At 43.0% G+C, this 24,224-nt stretch overlaps 1 protein-coding gene across 1 annotated transcript in view; it reads right to left on the bottom strand.

Moving 5' to 3' along the window:
* Window positions 1–24,224, bottom strand: part of LOC307244573 (partitioning defective 3 homolog B-like) — a gene marked incomplete at both ends in the record, with an annotated part of 251,215 nt that overhangs the window by 226,046 nt on the left and 945 nt on the right. Inside the window, one exon of the mRNA XM_080019807.1 lies at window positions 11,849–11,950. Within this exon, the coding sequence (XP_079875933.1) occupies window positions 11,849–11,950 (102 nt within the window). The remainder of the gene's footprint in view (window positions 1–11,848; window positions 11,951–24,224) is intronic.

The following is a 24,224-nucleotide window of genomic DNA, read 5'->3' as shown; positions in this document are numbered from 1 at the left end:
TATCCGATTACGGTAACAACCGCATATATTGACATATTTGAATGCATGTGGCATGAGAAAGTCAAACCAGGCCCTGTAGTTTTACCCTTATTAGATTCAGAACCCTGTCTCCATTGCAGGGTTTACCCCAGTGTATTGCAAGCCTAGCGGCCCGCCGGGCTTAAGTTGACCCCCGCCGGGCAAAGCATCAGCATTTCTCCTTTTTATTTTTTTTATGTATTTCTAAAGTTGTTTTTTCTTTTTATAAAAATATCAACATTGATTAGCCGAAAGAAAAAGAAGAAGATCTCCACATATTGATTCTCTAACTTTTTCTATTTAAAATGGGTAAAATCTTATTTCATTGTAGCAGGCAGCACATTGACTCTCTTTCCCTCCCGTCTCTATGATCGGTGTGTACCGGACCGCAGGGTGAGACCTTGAAATCCTCTGTGTGACACGCCGCCGCTTTGCACAACTTTTTTGGCCGAGGGCCAAACAGCATGTGCGCTCGTCACTGTCAAACTGTCAGTTATTTGTTAATATGTGAAAAGTATATGAAAAGTAATGAAGGACAAGTGGGTGAGTTCATACAAAATCTCTAACAAAGCCCCTATTTTTCTTGTTTTTTTGCAAAAATAAGAATAATAAAAAAAATTGCCTCAGATTTATTCATCTATAGGATGATATCGTTGATAAGAAAAACACAAGTACGTTTTGGGTCCTCTGTGTGCCCTCTGAGGGAGCAATCGGGGTGCAAGTTGCACCCCTACCTCCCTCATTGGAGAGGGAACCATCACGTGCCCCATTCCTCTAAATAAAGAAAGTAAGTCAAGAAAAATAAGATTTTATTTAAACATTGGACATCTTGAATGTTGTTTGAATTTTAGCCCATGGGCAACAGTTCCCGTGTTTTACAGATTAAATGAAAAGCAAAGTTATATTTGTCGTCGTCGCCCCCCCCCCCTTTTTATTTTTATTTTTTTTTTGCTAAGTCGAAAAGTGTTCCGATCCGTGACTCCAAACCGTGATAGGATCCAAACCGTGACTTTAGTGATCGGTCGCACCCCTACTGCCATGTGTTTATTTTGATGTTTAGCACTAGCTAACACTAATCCAATAGTTCACTCGTAATGGCCTGGTTACACTGTAATTCCTATAATCAAAGATCTTGGTGCCTGTAGGTGGGATTCAAACGACTAAACTTAACATTGGCAAACTCCCATATAAACAGAAACACACATAAAGCGACACACACTGAAACAGCGCATCAGGAACAGTCCAGGTTATAGAGGCATGTTAGAATGGCTAGAATGCATAATCTGAGTGGTATTTTCGGCAAAATACTTCAAAGACACGTTTTGGGGACCTCGGAGATTGATATTAACTTGTTGATAAAGGAGCATAATGGGCCCCCTTTAAAAATGTAAAAGTCCAAAAATCCATCATTGCAAAACAATGCCATCAAGCAGAAGCAGTTCTGTATTTGGTGAAATAATGATTGAAGATGATGCAGTGTTTTGATGAACATTCGAGCCTCTATTGTTACAAACAACTATTGAGGAACACCTTTATTTTAACCTGCTTCTCTCAATTCCTATTTTTATGTTCTCTTCGGCATCGATCTGGGGAACCGCGGTGGAAAACTGCATGAAAGAGAGGGCGACTGTGGCTCAGGGTGGCTGTAAACCAGTCAGCAGCGTGACATCCCTCCCCTCTTCTCTGAAACAGCACGAAAACCATGGCAACCGGATTCTCATTATAGTAATACTCTCGGTCTCCTGACTGATTTACTGCCCGTGTTGCTAATTTATGTAACCCACAGACTCTCTCCTGACCCCAAGGCAATCTGATGGTCTGAGTAAAGGAGGGACAGAAGGAAAGACGAGGGAACAAAGGACAAAATACAGAAATAGTCAGAGGAATGTGTACAGGACCTTGAAATCACGCAGCCAAAGGGGGCCCTGCTCTGTGTCAGTGTTTTGTTTTACCGTCTAACATTCTCTCATGTCTCATCCTGTGATGAGTCGCCTTTCCGCCAGTTGGAACTTCCAACTGCGTGTAATGTATCACGATAGCAGAGCAGGGAACGTTAAGTGTCGTTGTCACAGTGTTGGAAGCCGTCATCCGTGGTCCTGTGAACACCAAAACACCACAGCGTGCGTGACATCTGAGCTGCCAACAGCGCTCAGCAACGACAACTCTCATGCACGGATTTATCATAATCAGGTATTGGAGAGTAAAACGTAATATTTAAGACAAATTTTAACAAAATGTAAGATATTTTTCCATAAATTGTCTCAATTATTTGGTCCAGCAGTGAGGGCTTTATAGTTTATTACATCAGGACACTGAAGTAGAATGCAATAGCAAAGGTAATGCTATGCTTACAATGTAATAAAGATTTTCAAACATGGAGCTATTTTGTACCATTCAACAACCCAACCATTTTTAATAAGAAAATGGATATATGCCAAAGGATATATGCCTTTGAAATTGAACACTCTCTCTCTCTCTCTCTCTCTCTCTCTCTATTATAAAATGTTGTTTCAGCATTCTATTATGTCATGTCATCAAACTGCAAACCAGCATTTGGCAAGTATTCTAGACATTTCCAAAATCTGAAAATAGATGACTATTAACTGTATTTATATCGGCTATGCCATTGTTAGACTATCATGTCTTGATTTGTAAAGAAAAACACTCAGGGTTTGTCCCAGTGTATTGCAAGCCCAGTGGCCTGCCGGGCTTAAGTTGACCCTCCGCCAGGCCTAAGCTTCTGCATTTTTTTTTTTTTTTATGTATTTTTAAGATAGTTGTTTGTTTTTTTAATCAGAAATATTAACATTGACTGCCACATTTTTTTTTATTTTACTACTTAAAATTGGTCAAATCTACAATGTCATTGTAGCGTGCAGTGCCTCGATTCTCTCTCTCACTCTCACAACGGCCCAGTCTGTGAATAGCCCCTCCATGCACACTCTGAATCAAAACGTGATTAGGCACGGAAAGTTTTAAATATCCCGTTGGGTTGGACACCCGGTACCACTATGGCACCAGTTCCTATACGATCGGTATCTACTGGACCGAATCGCAACGCAGATTTCGGTGCCTCATTTCGGTGCCATGCCCGAGCTGCCGATTGATATATCCGGCCTTCGGTGCTCCGAAACCTAACGCGCCTTCACTAAACATTAGGGTTTGGAGCACGTTGCTGGAAATCCTCTGTAGGACACACCGCCGCTTCCCTCTCATGTGCGACTTCAGCCAAAGAGCAGTGGCGCTCATCACTGTCACATTATGGTTTGTTAGCCAATCAGATGAAAGAGCCCCACCCCAACCCATAGTTGCCACCGGGACTTACAACTTTTCTGAGGGAAACCCTGACACTTGTGGTGTTAGGTCGTATTATACACATCTCACAAAAAGTTATGGATATTTGGCTTTCGGGCGAAATTTATGGAAAATGTCAAAAGTTCACGCGACAGTGATATCATATCAAGAAAGTAGGGCATTTAAGTAGAAGCATGCAATGGTGATTTCCTCATCTCAAACAATTTAGTGAAACAAAAGCCAACAACAGTGGTGGGTTTACCACAACAAAAAATGTCAATGTCTCAATAACTTGTCATGTGCCCTTGAGCATCAATTACAGCTTGACAACGATATCTCATGCTGTTCACAAGTCGACTTACTGTATTGTCTGCTGAGGCATGGCACCCCACTCTTCTTGAAGGGTGGCCCTCAGGTCATTGAGGTTCTGGGGTACAGAGTTAGGAGCCTCTACACGGCCACTCAGCTCATCCTATAGGTTTTCTATGGGATTCAGGTCTGGAGAAAGTGCAGGCCACTCCATTTGAGGTACCCCAGTCTCCAGCAGCCGTTCCCTAATGATGCCACCTCCATGAGCTTGAGCATTGTCGTCCATGAAGATGAAATGAGGCCTGTGTTGTTCATGCAGGGGCACAATGACTGGATTAATGATGTTATTCAGGTCGTATGGGCCTGTCACTGTACCATTCACAAAGTGTAGGGCAGTTCTGTATTGACTAGACACGCCTGCCCACACTGTAACACCACCACCGCCAAAGGCTCATCTGGTGACAACAGTGGCTGATGCATTGCGCTCTCCTTGATGTCTCCAACATCGTTGGCGGCCATCATTTCTGCTCAACGTGAATCGACTTTCATCAGGGAACAGCACTAAGGGCCCATTGGTCCCTCGTCCAGCGTAAATTCTCACTGGCCCGTGCAAGACGATGATGCCTGTGCCTGGTGGTGTGGTCAGGTACCCTTGCAGGTCGTCTAGCACGCAGACCACGCTGATGTAAACAGTTTCGAATGGTCTGACGTGACACTTGGGTGCCTCTCACCTCCCTTAAATGTGCCTGGAGTTGAGTGGCATTCATCATCCGGTTCCGCAGGGCACTGTTCACAATAAAGCGCTCATCAGTGTGGGATGTGGCCAATGGACGTCCACTTCTATGCCTTTCTGTGACTCTTCCAGTCTCTCTGTATCTCTGTTGCAACCTGCTGATGACACTCTGTGACACTCTAAGCTCAGTGGCCACTTCCCTCTGAGATCATCCTGTTTGAAGCCTCGCAATGGCGAGGTACTGTTGATCAATTGTTAGGTGTCGTCTTGGTCTCATGATGTCAAAATGTGAACAGCATGATGAAGAGGACTGTTTGAATACCAATTCTAATTGAACCAGGAACTGTATTGGTGGATTCATGGATCAAACACCTGTTGTGAATTGTGCTGTTCAGCTCCTTGTTAGAGAACAGCAGTTGTGCAAGTACTGAAACATTGAACAGTTGGACATGTGCATTCAAAAGTTTAGAGAAGGTCAAATTAAGTTCACCTGTAAAGGTTATAGTGCATTTTAGGTTCATCCTGAAATTTCACCCAAAAGCCGAAAATCCCTATCTTTTTGTGAGTAGTGTATGTTTCTGGGGTTATGTAAAACAAATCTCTTGCGAGTTCTCTCCAGTTGAACACATTTGAATAAAATGTGTTTTTCTTTGAAAAATGGAACGGAGTGGTAATATAGGAGGATTATTGTTTTATTGAAAGGTTGGCCAAAACATCTGGACAAAACAACAAAATTTCCCAGTTTTTATAAAGATCACAGGACATGGCATATATTTGTAGTACAAAAACAAGGCAATCTTCAGAAACTCGAGAAAAAAAAAAAAAAGGATTTACAACTTAAACAAAGTTGTCAAATGAAACAATATTTATAAAGATCGCCTGATATGTAATCTTTTTAGTACAAAAACAAGGCCATCTTCAGGAAGGTATTTTTTAAAAAGTGAGTGTGGCATTTGTTATGTTTTGTTGCAAAAACAAGGCCTTCTACAGATGGTGATTTTTTTCAGGCTCATGTGGTTTCAACCAGTCACCTTGGACTTACATCTGGACCAATCACCATGCACTTACGCCTCTGAATATTCGTGTTGTGTGGTTTTGTTTAAATGTCCTTCAAGAAAGGTGTTAACAATTACGATCATTTCTGGATCATACAGTACGGACACAAAAAAGGGGAAAAGAAAAGAAAGGGATGGTTCCTCCAAAGGTTCTGAGAACATCCTGCAGTGCGAAAAAGCCTTCTGTGACAGATTACATTTTTCGGGGTTTTGTGAAACGCAACACCAGTTACAGTTTTCCAAGATTCCTTTAAACTCATCATCAGCTTGGGTTGTCTGTCTACACAGTTTGTCTGTGAACACTACGCAGTCCACAAGGCGCAAGTTGCTGTATGCAAAAGACCTTCAAGAGACGAAGCTTGGACTTATATAACTTTGGATTGATGTCACAAAGCGCCCCGCTCCTGAAACAAATCAAGTCGCATCAACGTTCTTCTACTTCCAGTGAATTTCTGGTGAAACAGTTTTTCACTCATTCCTCTTCCAAATCTATGTAGATATTGATCAAACTCAAACAACAAGAGGTCTGAGAGAGGTCTCCATTATGGCTGTGCGTATTGCAGTTGCTGCATTTGAGATACTTTTAGCCCGAAAAATGGCAAGAAGATTTATAATGTTCTTAATGATTAAAATCCAAGCAATAACAATTGGGTTCCAGCCCTGTGGGCTGTGAGTTTGGAGCCACAGTCGCCTCCGCGGAGGGACCAGCATCCCCCAGCACACACTGTATTTGTTTCCCCACATGACCAAATATTAAACCTGCTTGATATCTCGCCGGCATCTGCGAGCCATTGGCGAGCGCTCAGCAAGCAGTCGGACGCTTGTGGCTCACGGGAGCTCACTGTGATTTTCTCCCATCTGGCGCTTTGCTCGGCAATCTCACAAAAACCTGTCGCCGAGTTGAAAATCAGGCCAGAAGAACGTCGTCTTAAACTGGCGTAAGTTGCGAGGTGGGGCCCCCATAAATCGGGGTTGATGTTCCAGCACATCCCACAGATGCTTGATCGGATTCAGATCTGGGGAATTTGGAGGCCAAGTCAACACCATGAACTCTTTGTCATGGTCCTCAAATCATTCCTGAACAATTATTGCAGTATAGCAGGGTGCATTATCCTGCTGAAAGAGGCCACTACAACCAGGGAATACTGCTGCCATGAAGGGGTGTTCTTAGTCTGTAACAATGTTTAGGTAGGTGGTACGTGTCAAAGTAACATCCACATGAATCCCAGGCCCTGGTCCAATACTACAGAAGAACTACAGTAGCACAAATTGGTGAAAAAGTTAATGCTGCGGGCTGTGTAGCTGCAGATCAGTCAGCCCATGCTGACCCATGTCCACCGCTGAAAGCGCCTACAATGGGCATGTGAGCATCAGAATTGGACCGTGGAGCAATGGAAGAAGGTGGCCTGCTCACAGTCCACCGTGGCATCGGGGGCACCAAGACGCTCTCTACCGGCACCAGCCTCGTCTCCACTACCGCCAGACTATCAATGGTCTGTCCGGGCCTCCGCTCCCGAGCCAGTTGGTAGCTCGTCCGTTGCCACGAGCGCAGCCTCGGCTCCCGCAGCCTCGGCTCCCGCAGCCTCGGCTCCCGCAGGTTCTCGGCCCGTCGGGGCTGCCCTGCACCGGGGCCTGCTTGCGCCGGCTCCGGGAGGACGGTGCTCTCCTGGCTTGGCTGCTGCTGCTGCCCGTCTGAACTCCTCTGCTGCCGACCTCCATCCATGCTCATGGATGGAGGACCTCCATCCTTGCTGGTTCGACACATCACCCTGCCTAAGGCTAAAACCCTCTGCCACCCAGGTGCCTGCATCCAGGATATAGACTCCAAAATCCCACAGCTGCTGGATCAAAACCTGTCTGCCACCATTGTTCTCATCCACGTCGGAACGAACGATGTCAGGAACAAACAATCTGAGACACTCAAAGAGGACTTTACGAAGCTTACTGACAGTCTTCAGTAAGTTAGTCAGTCTTCAGCCGGTTAATCGTCTCGGGCCCGCTGCTGTGTCCCAGCTTTGGAGAGGTAAAATTCACACATGCCTCAACATTCAGCAATGAACCTACCCTCCAGTCCTCCAGTAATATGACTGCTGCCATGTCTCACTTCATCCCTTTAGACATGGACGATATTGCTGGTCAGCTCAGGTCCTCCGCCTGCTGCTTGGACCCTCTCCCTACCACATTTTTTAAAACCGTTTCTAACTGCCTAGCACATAGAAATTATAAACAGCTCTCTTCAATCAGGTATATTTCCTGCAGCATTTAAAACAGCTGTCATTAAACCACTCCTGAAGAAGAGCAATCTTGATGCAACGGTTATTGCTATATAAACTATAGGCCCTTTTCCAACCTGCCATTCCTCAGCAAAATACTTGAAAAACAGTTTACCTTCAGCTTAACAACTATCTAACCTCAAACAGCCTTTTAAACACTTATCAATCTGGTTTTTGACCTCACCATAGCACAGAAAAAGCACTTATTAAAGTTGTGACTGATCTGCATATAAACACTGTTTCTGATTTGATCTGATCTGTTCTTCTGCTCCTGGATCCCAGTGCTGCCTTTGACACGGTTGCCCATCATATTGTATTAGCGAGATTACAAAAATGGGTTGGTCTATCTGGCCCGATTCTAAACTGGTTCAGAACCTACATACAGGACAGGCAGTTCTTTGTGTCCATTAGAGACTATGTCTCGAACAAAGTGGATATTATATGTGGAGTGCCCCAAGGTTCATTCTTGGACCATTTTTGTTTTACCTCTTTATGCTCCTACTTGCACATATTATAAAGAAACACAAAATAAATTACCATAATTATGCAGATGATTCACAACTGTACATATCCCTATCTCCTGATTACCTACTCCCCATACACTCCCTCACTCAGTGTATTAATGATACTTGTGCATGGATGTCACAGAACTTTTGACAAGTGAACAAAGATGAAAACAGAAATTCTCCTCTCTGGTGCAAAGGCTCAGAGACAGAAAATTGCAGCTCATCTCAGTTCACTGTCCCTGGAGAGCAAGAAGGAAGATAGCAGAAAGCAGAAATCTGGGTGTAATCCCAGACGGCGATCTAAATTTTAAGAGCCATATCAATCACATCACAAAATCAGCCTTCTACCATCTAAAAAATATTTCAAAATTAAGAGGCTTCCTGTCAAAAGCAGAAAAATTAATCCACGCATACGAGTAGATTGGACTACTGCAATGGCCTATTGACCGGCCTCCCGAAATCAGCGGCGCAGCGGCTACGGTAAATCCAAAATGCGGCTGCACGCGTTCTCACCGGGATTAAAACGTTTGCAAAAACACATCACACCTGTTCTTAGATCTCTACATTGGCTCCCAGGATTGATTTTAAGATTGTGCTACTTGTATATGATGCTATAAACGGCCTTGCACCTCAGTACATAAAAGCAATGCTCATTACACACGAACCAGCAAGAACTCTCAGGTCCACAGGCAGTGGTCTTGAACCATCCCTCATACCAACTCTAAAGCAGGTGAGGCTGCCTTCTGTATCTATGCTCCGAGAAAAAATGGAACACCCTGCCTGAGGACCTGAGAGAGGCCCCCACACTGAACACTTTTAAAAGCAGGTTAAAAACCTTGCTGTTCACTACAGTCTATGACTGAGTTGTGTGTGTGTGTGTGTGTGTGTGTGTGTGTGTGTGTGTGTGTGTGTGTGTGTGTGTGTTCTCTATGTTGTGAGATTTGTGTGTGTGCTCTGTATGTTGTGAGATCTGTTTATTCTGCACTGACTGTTCTTATGATTGCAGACATTTTATATATTTTCTTTAATGGTATTTCCTGGTATGAAATGTGCTTTATAAATAAAGACTTGACTTGACTTAATGAATGTTATGGTTGATCGGTATGTTTGTGTTGTGGGTAATATTGTCCGACATGGTCGCCATATTGGGGGGGGGGGTCAATATTCACCAGTAAACAAATGCAGTGTGGGCTGGGGGAAGTGGGGCCCTCCACGGAGTCGACTGTGGCTTGCCGGCTCCGAACCGACTTTCATGAAGTTTGGTTCGGAGTTGGGAGTTCTGCGGTCGCCTCCATGGAGGGTCCGCGGAGCCGCATCCCTCAATACACACTGCATCCGCCCACCTAGCACTAGGGCCGCAGGAACACAATTCGAATACAATTTGAATATTACAAAAAAACGAACAATAAAGTTCAATGTAAGTTCATCCAGTTTGTTGCACAGTGAACGCACATTAGTGAGAAATATTCCCGGTAATGGTGTGCGAAGTCCGTATCAGCGGAGACCGTTTCCCTCTCCTCCAGCGTTTCAGTGTGTGTACAAGGGAGAGTGCGCCTTCGACCAGAATGTCGTATGTAAAACCACGGATGTGGCAATGAAAGTGGGAAATAAACCTTCCATCACCAACGGAGTGTACTCTAGTGCAGAGGTTCCCAACCACCAGCTCCCGGACCGTGCTGGGCCACGGGGCATTTGCCACCGGGCCATGAAAGCGCGGGCGGGATTTTTTTCAGGGGCGATCTGGGATCTGCTCCACAGCAGAGCAGCAGCAGAAACAAATAAAATACATCTAGCGTTTTTATTTGCTTTGTTCAGAGAAAAGATCACTCTGATCGGAGCTGCGGACTACCAGTGTTCCCCTTTGGCAAAAACAGCATTTGTTTTTTCTGCGCTTTAATTGGTGAGTCACATAAAAGTATTGTCATAATTAACTCATTGTTTGTTATTCTAAAGCTCTTAACTGTTTAGGTGTGTTGTTTAAATATTGTCATATTTTTGTCATTTATAATATCCAAATAAAAGTTGGTTATTGAGGAACAAGTGTTTTTCTTTACAAATGAAGACTCGATAGACTCACAATGGCAGAGCCGTCAGTGCTAAAAAAGGAAATTTTAAATCATAAATCGAATTGCTCATAATATATATATACATATATATATCCATACACATATATACAGTATATATATATATATATATATATATATATATATATACACACATATATACATATATATCCATGCACATATACATATATAAATATATATATATACACACACACGTATATATATACAAACACACACACACACACACATATATATATCCATACATATATATATACATATTATATATATTAAATGGATATACAGTATACTGTATATATACACATATATAGAAGAAGAAGAATCTTTAATTGTCACACAACACACCACAACACATGTGTATATATATATATATATATACACAGTATATAAATACACACAGACATACAGTCAGACACACACACACACACACACACACACACACACACACACACACACACACACACACACACACACACACACACACACACATTGTTGGGTTGAAAAGTACAACTTGAGAGAACTCACTAAATGTGTTCAACCTGAATAAAGGGTGGATGAATAGACAAAGAAAGTTTTCATCACACACAGATCGTATCAAAAGGGTTTTCTTGCAACTCTCGGATGAAGAGAAAGCGCTTACAGAAGCATCTTTGTACTTAATTAGTTCAGTGGATTTGCAAATGAATCTTGTAGCGTTTATCCATCCTCACAGGCATACGAACTGAAGACCGGGTGATACTCATTTCTGAATTAAACTATTTTGCCGCCGGGTTCCAGAACTTTTTTTCTTGTCTCCAGGTTGCCAACTGAACAGAAACAGTGTCCACACAGGGACAAACGAGTTAAAACAAGTTGATTCTCTATGCATGTGCAGAGCCACAGAAATTGCTTTCAACACTGAATTATGGTCAGTGTCCGTGTTCCAAATGAGACCATTGATCACTTACTAAAATGCAAAAAAGTTACAAAAGGAAAAATTAAGTGTAAATGGAACTTTCCTCAGGGGGGAATAAGATATATAGATTAGGCTTTCAAAAGCACCCAAAAGTGAATTGCTAATGACATTGTGCTAAAGGCAAGTTGGAACCTTTTGCTTTTGATTTCTGCTTGTGAGGCAATATTCTCTTGGAGTAAGCTGCTTCTAGCCACATGTTGTAGCCCTCGGCGAGTTAGCGCGCGCGCACAGACACGCGCACGCGCCCACACACACACACACACACACACACACACACACACACACACACACACACACGATGATGGTGCATGGTAAAAATCATCTCTACCTACATTGAGGTAAGCTAAATTATAAAGAAAGCAATGAAAAGCAGAATATCAAACAAGAACGACCTGTTAGATGCGATTTAGTCCATACCTCCGTACCTGTCTATACTATAGTTAAGGGGATAGCAGTTAAAAAATCGGACCCAACATTAAGAACCACTGACCTATGACGTTATGTTGCTGTGACTAAGCTTTCTTCAATTTGTATCTGACTGGCCACCAAAACATGGGCCGCTGCCGGCTGCGGCCGGGTCTACTTTGAGAATTCAGAAGGTTCCCGTGCCCTCATCATTCTTACCTTGTCCTTGTCATCCACCAGGTCGCTCAGTACATCATCCGGGTCCAGGATGCCCCCGTCACAGTATTCAACGTGATGGGTTCGAACCAGAAAGTCTCCTTCCTGAAAAGGACATCGGTGATATTGCACCAATTAGTGGACAATCGTTAACGGGGAATAATCATTGATGGTTTTTTTGTCAGATAGTGATGGATTGTAAATGATGGGTACGGCTGGGTATTGAGCAGGACCTCACAATTTGATTTTGATACAAAGGGTCAAGATTCTATTCAATATGGATTCAATCAGATATTGATGAGATGGCTCACTATACAATTCTATATTAATATATTGACATTTTATAAATTGTTTTGTTACCAACTTCTCAGCGTATCATCTGATAATTGTGACATTATAAATATCTCAGAAAACAAACTCAGTGTAATACAGAAATGTAATAAATAAATAAAATTGTGATTATGGTGGTATTTCATTCAAGTGGAAAATGATTACATAACTTACAATTTCCAAATAAATTCAGAAACTGAAACGATAAAATGTCATCTTTTTTTAATTTTAACCCAGCAATAAGGATTTGCGTACCCCAATTTCAGATTGCAATTAACTGAAAATGTCGGCAAAAAATAGATATATTTCCATCATTTTCGACGATCGGGATTCTGCTTTCACAAAAGGAAATTATTGAAAATACGTAACCTCGCCCCAGAATTTGGGAAGCTAAGTTGACAACGCAGAGACAGCCGGAGAGTCGCTAATGAGGAAACGGGTCTTTGTTTTGACTGCAGCGTGACCCCTTCCTCTTCAATCGTCCGTTCCAGTTAGTCTCTCCTCACTTACTTCATCCCGGTCTATTATCCGGAACATGGGAAGTCCACGGCTCATATCCGTGAGCGTGGCCTCTTTCTCAGGTCACCAACTCCCTCCATTTCCTCCCTATTAAGTCCCTTCACATGATCCTCACCTCCTTCTTTCCATCCTTCCTTCCCTGCCTCCATATTCCCAGCCTTCACCCCGCCCACCCAATATCTTCCTTTTGCATCATCTGCACCGTGACCTTACATTTTAGTCCTCCCTCCAACCATGCAACGTGTCCAGTTCATGTGTTCATCACAGCGGTCAGTCTACCCTTTCTCACATGTCAACCTCTCTCTCCCTCTCTCTCTCTCTCTCTCTCTCTCTCTCTCTCTCTCTCTCTCTCTCTCTCTCTCTCTCTCTCTCTCTCTCTCTCTCTCTCTCTCTCTCTCTCTCTCTCTCGCTCTCTCTCTCTCTCTCTCTCCCTGTTCCTCCCGCTCCCTCCCTCCCTCCCTCCCTCTCCTCGGTTTGGTGATTAATGACATTGTGTCTGCACTGGACAGCTGACTACAGAGAACATGCTGTTCAACAACATATTGAAACCACACACACACACACACACACACACACACACACACACACACACACACAGTTAAGAAAAGCGCACACACACCATAATTTTACTGTTAAAGCTTTTCCCATGAGGAGAAAATAATAAAAATAAAAAATAAAAAGCATTTAGCACTGATACCATTGCATTCAGGTTATTATTCAGACTACGCAACTTCTGCCCTGATCCGGGTGTCGCTGACACATTTTTGAGATCGGCGACAAAACGCCCTCATCGGAAATGTGCCATCGCCCTCATTGGAGCCTCATTGTGGCGCGCTCACTGCCGCTCGTTCATTTTGAACGGGTCTGCAACACTACATTTAAGAAACAGGATTGTGTAGTGTCACCACAGCGACGTTAGGGTTATTCACAAGTCGTGCAGTCTGTAGGTCCCTTCAGACAGTATCGGTGTTTACAACCATGACTTGAATCAGGTTTGTCAGTAAGTTATACAAGAAATCAAATTTGTACAGGAATACGAAGCAAACTATCTATTTGGGGGGAGGAAAAAGGGGCCACACAAGGGGAAATACTGCTTTACATGTGTCTACCTTTTTGTTTTACAGTTTGGGAAACAGCACTTATGTCACCAAAATAAAGTCCTAAATATGTAAAGCAGTTTTTTTATTTTTTTTTATTTTAAAGTTAATCAATCAATACTGGATGAAATACTATAACAAAATACTAATGATTCAACTTGGATGAATGGACTTTGACGCCGCTCCTTACTTGACTCCTTCACTACCACACCTTGAGGTAGGTTAGTAAATGAGTAATTACAAGCACTGTCGGCCTTGTTAACTTCACAACAATAATCCAGTCCTCGTTAAATATAGCGGTGTCCATAAACAGGGCCTGCAGAGTTTTTGAAGACAACGTTGGACAGGGCTGTGGCTGAATCCTGCGAGCAGCTCTGTCTCCGTTCCCTGATGGAATGCATTGTTTCTCTCCATAGTAACACTGACTTGGCTCACTCCCAGGCCAGATGCGAGGGAGAGAGCGAGAGTGAGAGCGAGAGAGTCATGTTATGCATGTGTTTTTGTTTCACGTCAGCCCTCGGACGTTGTTTATCTTTCACGAACACCATCCGAGTTTGTTGAACTCTGGAGCAACCCATCGAAATGTGTTAATGACTAACGCTGGAAAATTGTAACCTGTCCAGACATTGTGTTCAGTGTTTAGTAGCTTTGTCTTTGCACATGAGTTCTAATTTATTATTTTTCTAAGCTTTTGTGCTTCAAAGAAGGTTTTTCCGGGCTGTAACCCATCACTCCCATGCATAAAACAATTCACAAGAAACTCGACTGCCTGATCTCGGGACTGAAAGAGTAAAAGAAAAATAAAACACCAAAATTATATTTTTCTTAACATTATATGTGCTTGACCTCTTTTTATGTGTGCTTGATCTCACATTGGAATACCTTACCTTAGCTGAAAGGGAATGCAAACTATATTATATCGCTTTCCCACTGCACCAAAAACACAGTAATATCCGGCACTTGTCACCAGCCGTAAAGGAAAAACCCGAGTCTCAGTCCCGGGTGAAATGACCCTGCAACAGACACGAGTTTTAACCGGCTCCACCTCTGATCGGCTCTGATGTGAACAGGACACCCGGGTCGACCTGCTCATTTTGGCCCCTTTACCGGCACGATGCAACGCATGTTTAAGTTCCGGATGCTGGTGAGAGGAATAACCGTGTATAATTTACATCATTTCATCTCCCATTTAGAATCCAACCATGGGAACCACAGCGGAGAACCCCCACGCTCCCCGCCAGCCACTCCACCCCACCGCCAAAAGACCGGTGCGCGCACCGGCAGTATACAGTATATACACTTGCAGTGCTCCAAATTGCTTCTACTCTAGTGTCTAGCTAGTGTTCTTCTTAATGACTCAAAATACTTTTTTTCCCTGTTATACAGTTTTATGTCGTTGTTTAAGTTGCTGTCTACTCTGCTGTTTTATTCCCAATCACACTGAAACCATGACGCGGCCCATTTCCAACTTGTTCTTGAAACCAAATGTGACACACCAGAAAATAAAGTAATTTCTCCTGGCAATGGGAAAGGTGTCAATGGCGTATTTTTAGCGGGTTGACCCGGATTTAGAAAACCCGGGTCAACCGGCTAATTTTGGTGTCAAAACGGTAATGAAGTCTATTATAGAAGCGAATTCTTTAACTGAGATCTATTGAGCTTTATTAAGAAGTACAGTAGACCCTTAAATAGCTTGTTGTAATCACTGTGCCAGTTTGTGTACAAAATTAAAACCATTGACAGCTGAAGTGAATAACATTGATCATCTCATCTTGAAGTTGATGTGTTGGAAGCAGGAAAAATGGGCAAGCCTAAGGATCTGAGTGACTTTGACAAGGGCCAAATTGTGATGCTAGATGACTGGGCCAGAGCATCTCCAAAACGACAGGTCTTGTGGGGTCCCAAAAGTGGTCTAAGGAAGGACAACCAGTGAACCAGCGACATGGGCACCCATGGGCTCATTTATGCACGTGGGGAGCTAAAGCTAGCCCGTCTGGTTCGATCCGACAGAAGAGCTACTGTAGCACAAATTGCTGAAAAAGTGAATGCTGGCTATGGTAGAAAGGTGTCAGAACACACAGTGCATCACAGCTTGCTGTGTATGGGGCTGTGTAGCTGCAGACTGGTCAGAGTGTCCATGCTGACCCCTGCCTACTGCTGAAAGTGCCTACAAAGGGCATGTGAGCGTCAGAACCGGACCATGGCTTCCATGGTGGAAGGTGGTGGCCTGGTCTGATGAATCACGATTTCTTCTACATCATGTGGATGGGCGGGGTTAGGGTCCGATCCAATGGAGCATCTGTGGGATGTGCTGGAACAACAAGCCTGATCCATGGGGGCCACACCTCACAACTTCCAGGACTTAAAGGATCTGCTGCTAACGTCTTGGTGCCAGACACCACAGGACACCTTCAGAGGTCTTGTGGAGACCATGCCTCCACGGGTCAGAGCTGTTTTGACAGAGGGGGAGCTACACAACATAAGTGGTTATTAGTGGTTTTAATGTCGTGGCTGATCAGTGTATGTGATGTACATGTGATGCATTTGTGTTACCTCCTTGTGTCCTCACTGTCCACAATTTCCCATAAGCTGGGACGACACATCTCTGTACTCAAGATTTACTGGTTGTATGTGCATGTTAAGTACAGTGACTCAATTCACAAAAACAACTCTCTAACAAAATTAAATATCATAAAAATATTTGTTGACAAATATGCCAGTACCGAAAATTTAACAATATATTGGGAAGAGCTATTCGTGATTTTAGAAATAATCTTTAGTAAAATTGGTGGATATTATAACCAAGCAGGTCGAGGCATTGATTAGAACAGCTAGAACAGTCTATGTCTAGAAAAGTAAAATTACTTTACTGTAATATAGCCTTAAAGACAACATTAAACTATGTCACGATATATAAAGATACCAAAATGACAGACGTTATATATTCTCATTTCTTAATAGCAACACTGCTTGCCACCTCTAATTGACATTAGAGGTGGCAAACAGCAACAGAGACTTGGAATGGTGGGGAGATGAGAGCGGTGAGCATGCTGATCAGATCAGCAGTTTAGCAGCATTACACAGATAAAGTAGAGCACATGGTCGGCGCACAGAAGAAACTCCGCAACTCCAATTATGCCAATTATGAAAGCGAAAAAGGGGCCAGAGAGAGATACTGTAGTCGTGAAGATAAGAGTTGTAAACACACTGGTCTGATCTTAAAATCAGGGATTAGTACTTGAATATAGTTTTTAGCGTGATACTACTGCTGATAAGCTTGGCTATTTTTAGCTGTTCAGTCCCCAGGAGATGACCTAGAAAGTTATAAAACCGCCGATCAGTAGCAAAATCTCTGCAACAGAATCAGCGCTGTAATCAAAGTCTGAACTTATGAGACTATATCTTGTAAGTCATCTAGACCCCACAGAGTTGTACCGAATACCCTAGGTAGAGTTTAGGTGTATCAGTTTTACTGCATTTCTACTTACACTCACCCACACCTGCCTTAAGACACAGAGAGTTCCACATATTTCTTTCCAGTTCCAATAAAAACAATTTAAACAGAAATTATCCTGTTCCACTGACACTACACAAGCATTGTCAGGTGAATTTCGACCAAGAAAGTATGTGTATAGTCATAAAACCCTGAGGCTCTTTTGTTCAGTTTCCCCATAAAAAAGCACTTAGCACTGAATTATTTTTATTACCTTAAATTTGTTTACAAGGGTGATATATGCACCCTTATACTCAATGAGCACTTTATTAGGAACACTCTACTAATACTGGGTAGGGACTCCCTCCGCTCTCAAAACAGCCTCAATTCTTGTTGGCATGGATTTCACAACATGTTGTAAATCTTCCTTTGAGATTCTGCTCCATGTTGACATGACTGCATTATGCAATTCCTGCAGATTTGCCAGCTGCACATTTATGCTTCAAATCTTCCGTTCTATCACATCCCAAAGATGTTCTATTGGATTCAGAGCCGCTGAGTGGGAAGGCCACTGGAGAACATTAAACTCATTGACATGTTCATGAAACTAGTTTAATACGACTTTTCATGACATGGTGCATTATCATGCTGGAAATAGCCATTACAAGATGGGTATGATTGTGGCCATGATGGGATGCACAATTGCACATGGTCAGCAGCCACTCTCAAATAGGCTGATTCAAGCGATGATTGATTGGTATTAACAGGCCTAAAGTGTGCCAAGAAAAAATTCCCCACACCATTACACCCCCGCCACCAGCTTAGACTTTTGACACAAGGCAGGTTGGGTCCACGGATTCATACTTTTGGCGCCAAATTCTGGCCCTACCATCTGTGTGCTTCAGCAGAAATTGAGATGCATCGGTCAGCATGTGATTGGCAAAGGATAAAGAAGCAGGAAAATATACAGAGCGCAGTACTTAAAGTGGAAATAGTGGAAATGTGCCAGTACTCCACTTATGTTGTTGTTATAACCAACTACAGGGATATTTTTAGGAAAAATAATAAATTTCTGCTGAAACATTGCACAAAAATTTTATACAGTAATTTTGGTGTCACCCCCTCTGATGGTGACACCCGGTGTGGTCCGCCCTAGTGACGCCACTGTTCATACCTTTTAAAATTTAGAAATTAGAGATTATCTTTAGAATGTAAGAATAGCGAAAATTCCCTTCATTTAGTGTGTCAGCAGGATTAATTATTTCCGGTGCTAAAATACATACATAAAGTAATCAATATCAAAATAATGTATTTATGTCTACATACAGTTTGACTATTTGTGTGACTATCCGTTTTGCACAAGACAGACAACTTATTCAATTTATAATTGCACAGATAAGGTAGAAATAATAATAATATAAGTTAGAAAATGGAGTGACTACGTAGTGAAACTACATAGTTACACACACACACACAGTTCACACACTTCAGCCTATAGATGTCCTAAAATCCTCTCCATTTCACTCGGGCAGCTAATCAAAAAAGCTACATTTTTCCAGTCTTCAGCTGTCCAGTTTTGGTGAGCCTGTGCCCACTGCTGCCTCAGCTTTGTCTTCTGGGCTGACAGAAGTGGAACCCGAGGTGATCTTCTGCCGTTGTAGCCCCTCCACCTCAAGGTTTGTCGGTTGTGCGTACTGAGACGTTTTCACTGCTCACCACAATTGTACAGAGTGGTTATCTGAGTTACCGTAGCCTGTCAGCTCAAACCATGAGAATGACCAATCTGGACATTCTCCACTGACCACTCTCGTCAATTATCTTCATCATAAAATCATCATCGTCCGCAGGACTGCCGCTCACTGGATTCTGAGTAAACTCTAGGGACTGTTGTGCGTGAAAATCCCAGGAGATCAGCAGTTACTGAAATCTCATCCCATCTGGCACCGACAATCACGCCACGGTCGAAAACCCTGAGATCACATTTTTTCCCCCACTCTGGTGGTTGATGTGAACATTAACTGTAGGCCGCTGACCCGTATCTGCATGATTTTATGCATTGCACTGCTGCCACACGACTGGCTGATTAGATAATTGCATGAATAAGTAGGTGTATAGGTGTTCCTAATAAAGTGTCAAGTGAGTATAAGCATTTAATCCCTACATGGCTGAGCAAGAGCTGGGCTTTCATTGTGGCATAGGTGAGAGATTATAAACACATATCAACGTAATTATAAGCCTTGCATATGCAGCCTATGCGTCACTAGACTAACGTAAAGAGTTTAGTTGTGAGTATGAAGTGAGTGTATAGCAACTGGAAACATCCAGGGTTGTTTTTATAACCAGAGGACATTTCAGTACTGATGTGATATTAGATTCTGTGGAGAAATTGCAAGTAAAACTAAGTTAGCTTATCCCAAATTTGATCTCTCTTATGACCATGCACAGACAGAGTGTCTTTTGTGTGGACCAAAGTTATGTTTTTGCTATTGAAAAGGCCATGGTAACTGTGGCGTGAAGGTAAACATCTACTCTGCATAAAATTTAATAGTTATTTAACCCACCCCGCTGCTCTTCATTTCATGTTACATTTTTATCATTATTAGCATTATTCAAAGGCATTTTAATCACTCGCACAGAATATAAAATCTATTTGGCTGCTTTAGCAACAAACCGTCTGCAAGTCACTTGTAAACTAAGAAGCGGTCATCTTTGCGAAAGGTTGTCTATTTCAACCTGATCAGGAAGAGTTACAACAGTTCCGTTTAATACAAATACACAATGTAAAACACGATTGAAGGCTTTATACTAAACTGTTCAGCCACCACCACTACGCTGATGCTCTACTTAATTGACGCCCTCAGAGGTTTTTCTCGCCCCCCTACCTGCAAGAACAGAACACAAATCACCAGAACAAAACAGCACTGAATAGTGCACATATTTAGCCGAAGCTCATTCCTGTGGTATGGTGGAGGAAAAGGCAGCATGCGACCCCTCCCTGGCCCTCCCTCCCTCCATGGACTAATTGTGTGTGTTCTGGCACTGGGCCAGGGAGTTTTACGACGATATCAGCTCCAAAGGCCTGGCCTCCCCAGCATTCCTCCTAGAGAGCTGCCACTCCCTTGGCAGAGGAAACCACAGCTTGAACGCACACACACACACACACCAAGCAGGTACACCTGACAATAGCCGCAAGCGTACTATCATCTGGTAGCTGCATTTAATTTTCCAAATTCAATTAAGACCCGCAAGAAAGGAAGACGATGTTCCGCACATTAACTTACAGGAGAAACAACCCAGGTACATGCAAAAGGTTAAATAATGCTTTTACAAACGCATGATCACATGATCATGAGCCACCACACTCTTTACTGATATAAAGAAGTATATACAAACAACATACATTTTCAACATACATTCTGTCAATTTCTTTGTGTTTAAGAAAAAGTAAATCATATAGGTACTGCAGCATGTTCTAGTACCTTGAGATTGGTCCCCAATGAAAGGCACATTATAAATTAAATGTATTATTATTCAATCTATTTTATACTTGACAATTTTTATCAAGTATATACAGTATATTTCAAACGGACCAATAAAATAGTGTCTTGAATGGAAACACACACACACACACACACACAACCACTTTCCTTTCTTTGCGTGTGCCGGTAATTGCGACGGCCTTTTTTTTCAGGGCGAAGACCCGCTGAGAAACTCTCCCCGTTTCATAAAAACATCTCATCCCAACCGCCCTTACCCCCCCCCCCTACCCGTTCCAACCTCGGTTCCATCCCCGCTGTCTCCCCTACCTCCCTTTTACTAGTTCTCTGACTCATTTTTCTTCTCACTTTGCCCCCGAAATCATATGATACTTTTATTTTCTCCTCGAAAAATAATTATATTCATTCTTTCCGCTCCACTTAGCACCCGGTTCCTCCTCCGTCTGCCTGTGCAGACATCACATCAAAAGAGCAAGTGCTGCATAGAAACTTTGTTCTTCCTTCGCGTAGCAGATAATAACGCAGTACGTTGCATTGAGCGAAGCGGTTTGTTGTTTGGAGTGAAGGGGAGTGCAATTAGCCCGTTGTCTCGTCGCACCGGCTCAGAGACGAGCCAAACCCCGACTGGAGGACCACTGAAGTGTCATTTCTAATCCAATCTCCACATATTACACCCGTTCAGCAAATACCTCCTCTATCTCTCCCTCTGTCTTCTTCATGACTCACGTCACTTCTCCGTCCTTGCGACTCAATCTTTCTTAGCAAGTTTGCACAATCGACAAGTAGCTGGGAAACAGAAAGTTACAGTTTCTCTAATGAGAAAAGTTGGATGTATTCATGAAATCTTTTAATGTCTGCCCGCGCTAGTTCTCTGGTGATTAGGTATTGGTACACCGCACGATTAAAAAGAAAAACAACCAACCAGAACCTTTTTAATACAAAAACGCATTTCTCTAAAACCCTCCACCGGGGCAGAGGTCGAGGCTTCAAACTCTTTTCGGAATGAGGAAGCGCGGCGTTAATGTGCTAATGCCTGTTCTGTGCTCCGTGGCAGTGAAGCTGTGGGAACTTCAAACAAAGCGGCTGATAAAGGGGGCTTCCGGTATCAGCTGGAACTCAAGATGAAAGAAGATGATGTTGAACACTAACCACCATAGTCTGTAACTACCGCTGTGCGTGAGAGATAGTTGTCCTCTAAGACGTTTTAATAACATGATTTGCCTCGTACTTGGGAGGGATTAAGAAAGGCACCCACAACATCACAGCAAGAAACAAGCGCACACACCCACACACACACACACTATAATCCTGAGAAGCATTAACAACTGTAATTACATGAGTTAGCAGTGTGGAGAGCAGCAGCAAGACTACATATATATCTATGTATATCTATATATATATATATAGATATATATGAAGACAGACAGACAGATGGGTGATGTAGTAATTAGTGAGTTAAACCAAGTGTTCCCAGAGACAGAAGGAGCACACAAGGAGAATGAAAAGGAGTACTGTAAAAAAAAAAAAAAAAAAAAAAAAAAATTTAAAAAGGAGGAGGAGAATGACAGACCGAGTCCAAGGAAGGAAGGAAGAATGCTGAAAATAATAAGCGCAGGGATAATGGGGAACCCTCACCGTAGAACAAGGAGGGCAAGAAATGCACAGCGGGATGGTGAAAGACGTGAGGGAAGTTCAGAGAGAGAGAGAGAGAGAGAGAGAGAGAGAGAGAGAGAGAGAGAGAGAGAGAGAGAGAGAGGTGAATTTAAAAAAGAAAGGATGAATAAGAGGACAGGAAAGGAGAAAGGAGAGGGAGAAAGAATCGGAGAGAGGGAGCGGATGAGTGGTGTCAGTGATCCGCCCCAAACAGCGTGTACACGGTGTTAGTGCTTAACAAGGCATTTCATTCAAACAGAGGAGCAAAGCAAGTATTTAATTTAGTCGCTCAGGAGACCTAATCAATAGAGCACAGAGCTGCTCCATTATACTGATCAGGGCCCTCGGAGTGCACACACACGCACACACACACACAGTTAAGAAAAGCGCGATTCGGCGTTTATCCTGGGTGTGTTTCAGTCTTCCTGAATCCTCAAATAACCCCAGAGTCGGACACCAGAATAACACTCGCCTTGACTGAACCGGGTTCCCATCTGGAGGGTTTTGGGGGTGAGATAACAAATGCAAGACTGTTCCGAGTGCTTTTTCCACCGGCGCCTGAGTTGGTTTTGCGCTCAGCCAAAGCGATTAGGGGGACACATTACACAGGAGAAGTAATGTAAAGAGGAACAATACATCATAAAGTAGGGAGGTGGAAAACAGGGGGGGGTCAGAGCTGGAGACCAAAGAGGAAAGATGGTAAGGGGGGAGCGGACAGACTGATGAAGAGTGTTTTTTTTGGGGGGCCTGTATGAAAATGGAGTACGCTAAATGGAGGGTGGGGATGGAGGAAGATAAAGGAATGATTAACTGATATGATGGAGGGTGGGAGAGAAATCAGATTTTGTGGGGGTTGGGCTGTAGAGAGAGAAAGAGATGAAAAGACATGCAGGGAAAGAGAGAAAGAAAGGTGGCGGGGGAGGAGAACGGTTGGAAAAAACGACGGATGCCTCTCATGGGTATTCCCAGTGAGAGAGAGCGACACACACACACACAAACACAAACAAACACACCACACACACCACCCCTCCGCCCTTAAACCCCTTCTCTCACTCTTCTCCATCCGAACTTCACCTATCCATCTATTTGACTGGTGTGCTCTTTGAATAATAGACCCAATATGAAGTGAGTCACTGAGACGATTTGCTTGTCTGATGGGGGTCACAAGGTCCCCACCGCGGGAGCAGCACAGGGAATCAGCAGCAGTCATGGAGGTATAACAACAGGGAGAGAGAGAGAGAGAGACAGAGAGAGAGAGAGAGAGAGAGACAGAGAGAGAGAGAGAGATCTGTATTTTTACACTTAAAAATGAAGGCGGCTCATGCCCAGTCCAGTCTGGTCCAATCACAAGTCTCATCAGAAAGGCTTTTAATCTTTCATGTGGCAATTATGGATAACTGGACCTCCATGGCACCGGCTCATTTCCCCAGACTTTGGAAATATGAAAATGATATGGCCCTTTCATGATTTAAAATGATAGTCTTTCATGAGTCTTTTGTGACTCAAGGAACATTCTGATACATTGAGGTTGAATATTATTAGAAAATGCTGTTTCATAAAAAGGGAGTCTTTTTGTCTTAATCTTTAATGTATTTAATGAATCTCAGACATTATTATGAAACTGCTGTCGGGAATGAATAATGGAGCTGATAACTGATGTTGGCAGTGCCCTGTACGGTGTCGTCATGGATTTCAGAGATTTGGTTCTGCCTTGATGAGACGAGATCCTAAAAACTCACAGCATGAAATTTATATTGTGTTTGCATTTAAAAGCACTAATGGTTAAAAAAAACTGTACAATGAGCTGGAGCAAATCAGTCCATTGATTTCTTACTCAATAAAGGAGAAGA

The sequence above is a fragment of the Zeus faber genome, assembly GCF_960531495.2.
Source record: "Zeus faber genome assembly, chromosome: 18".
NCBI lineage: Eukaryota > Metazoa > Chordata > Actinopteri > Zeiformes > Zeidae > Zeus > Zeus faber.
The sequence above is the reverse complement of the archived record's forward strand: the minus strand, read 5'-3'. Positions and strand labels throughout refer to the sequence as shown.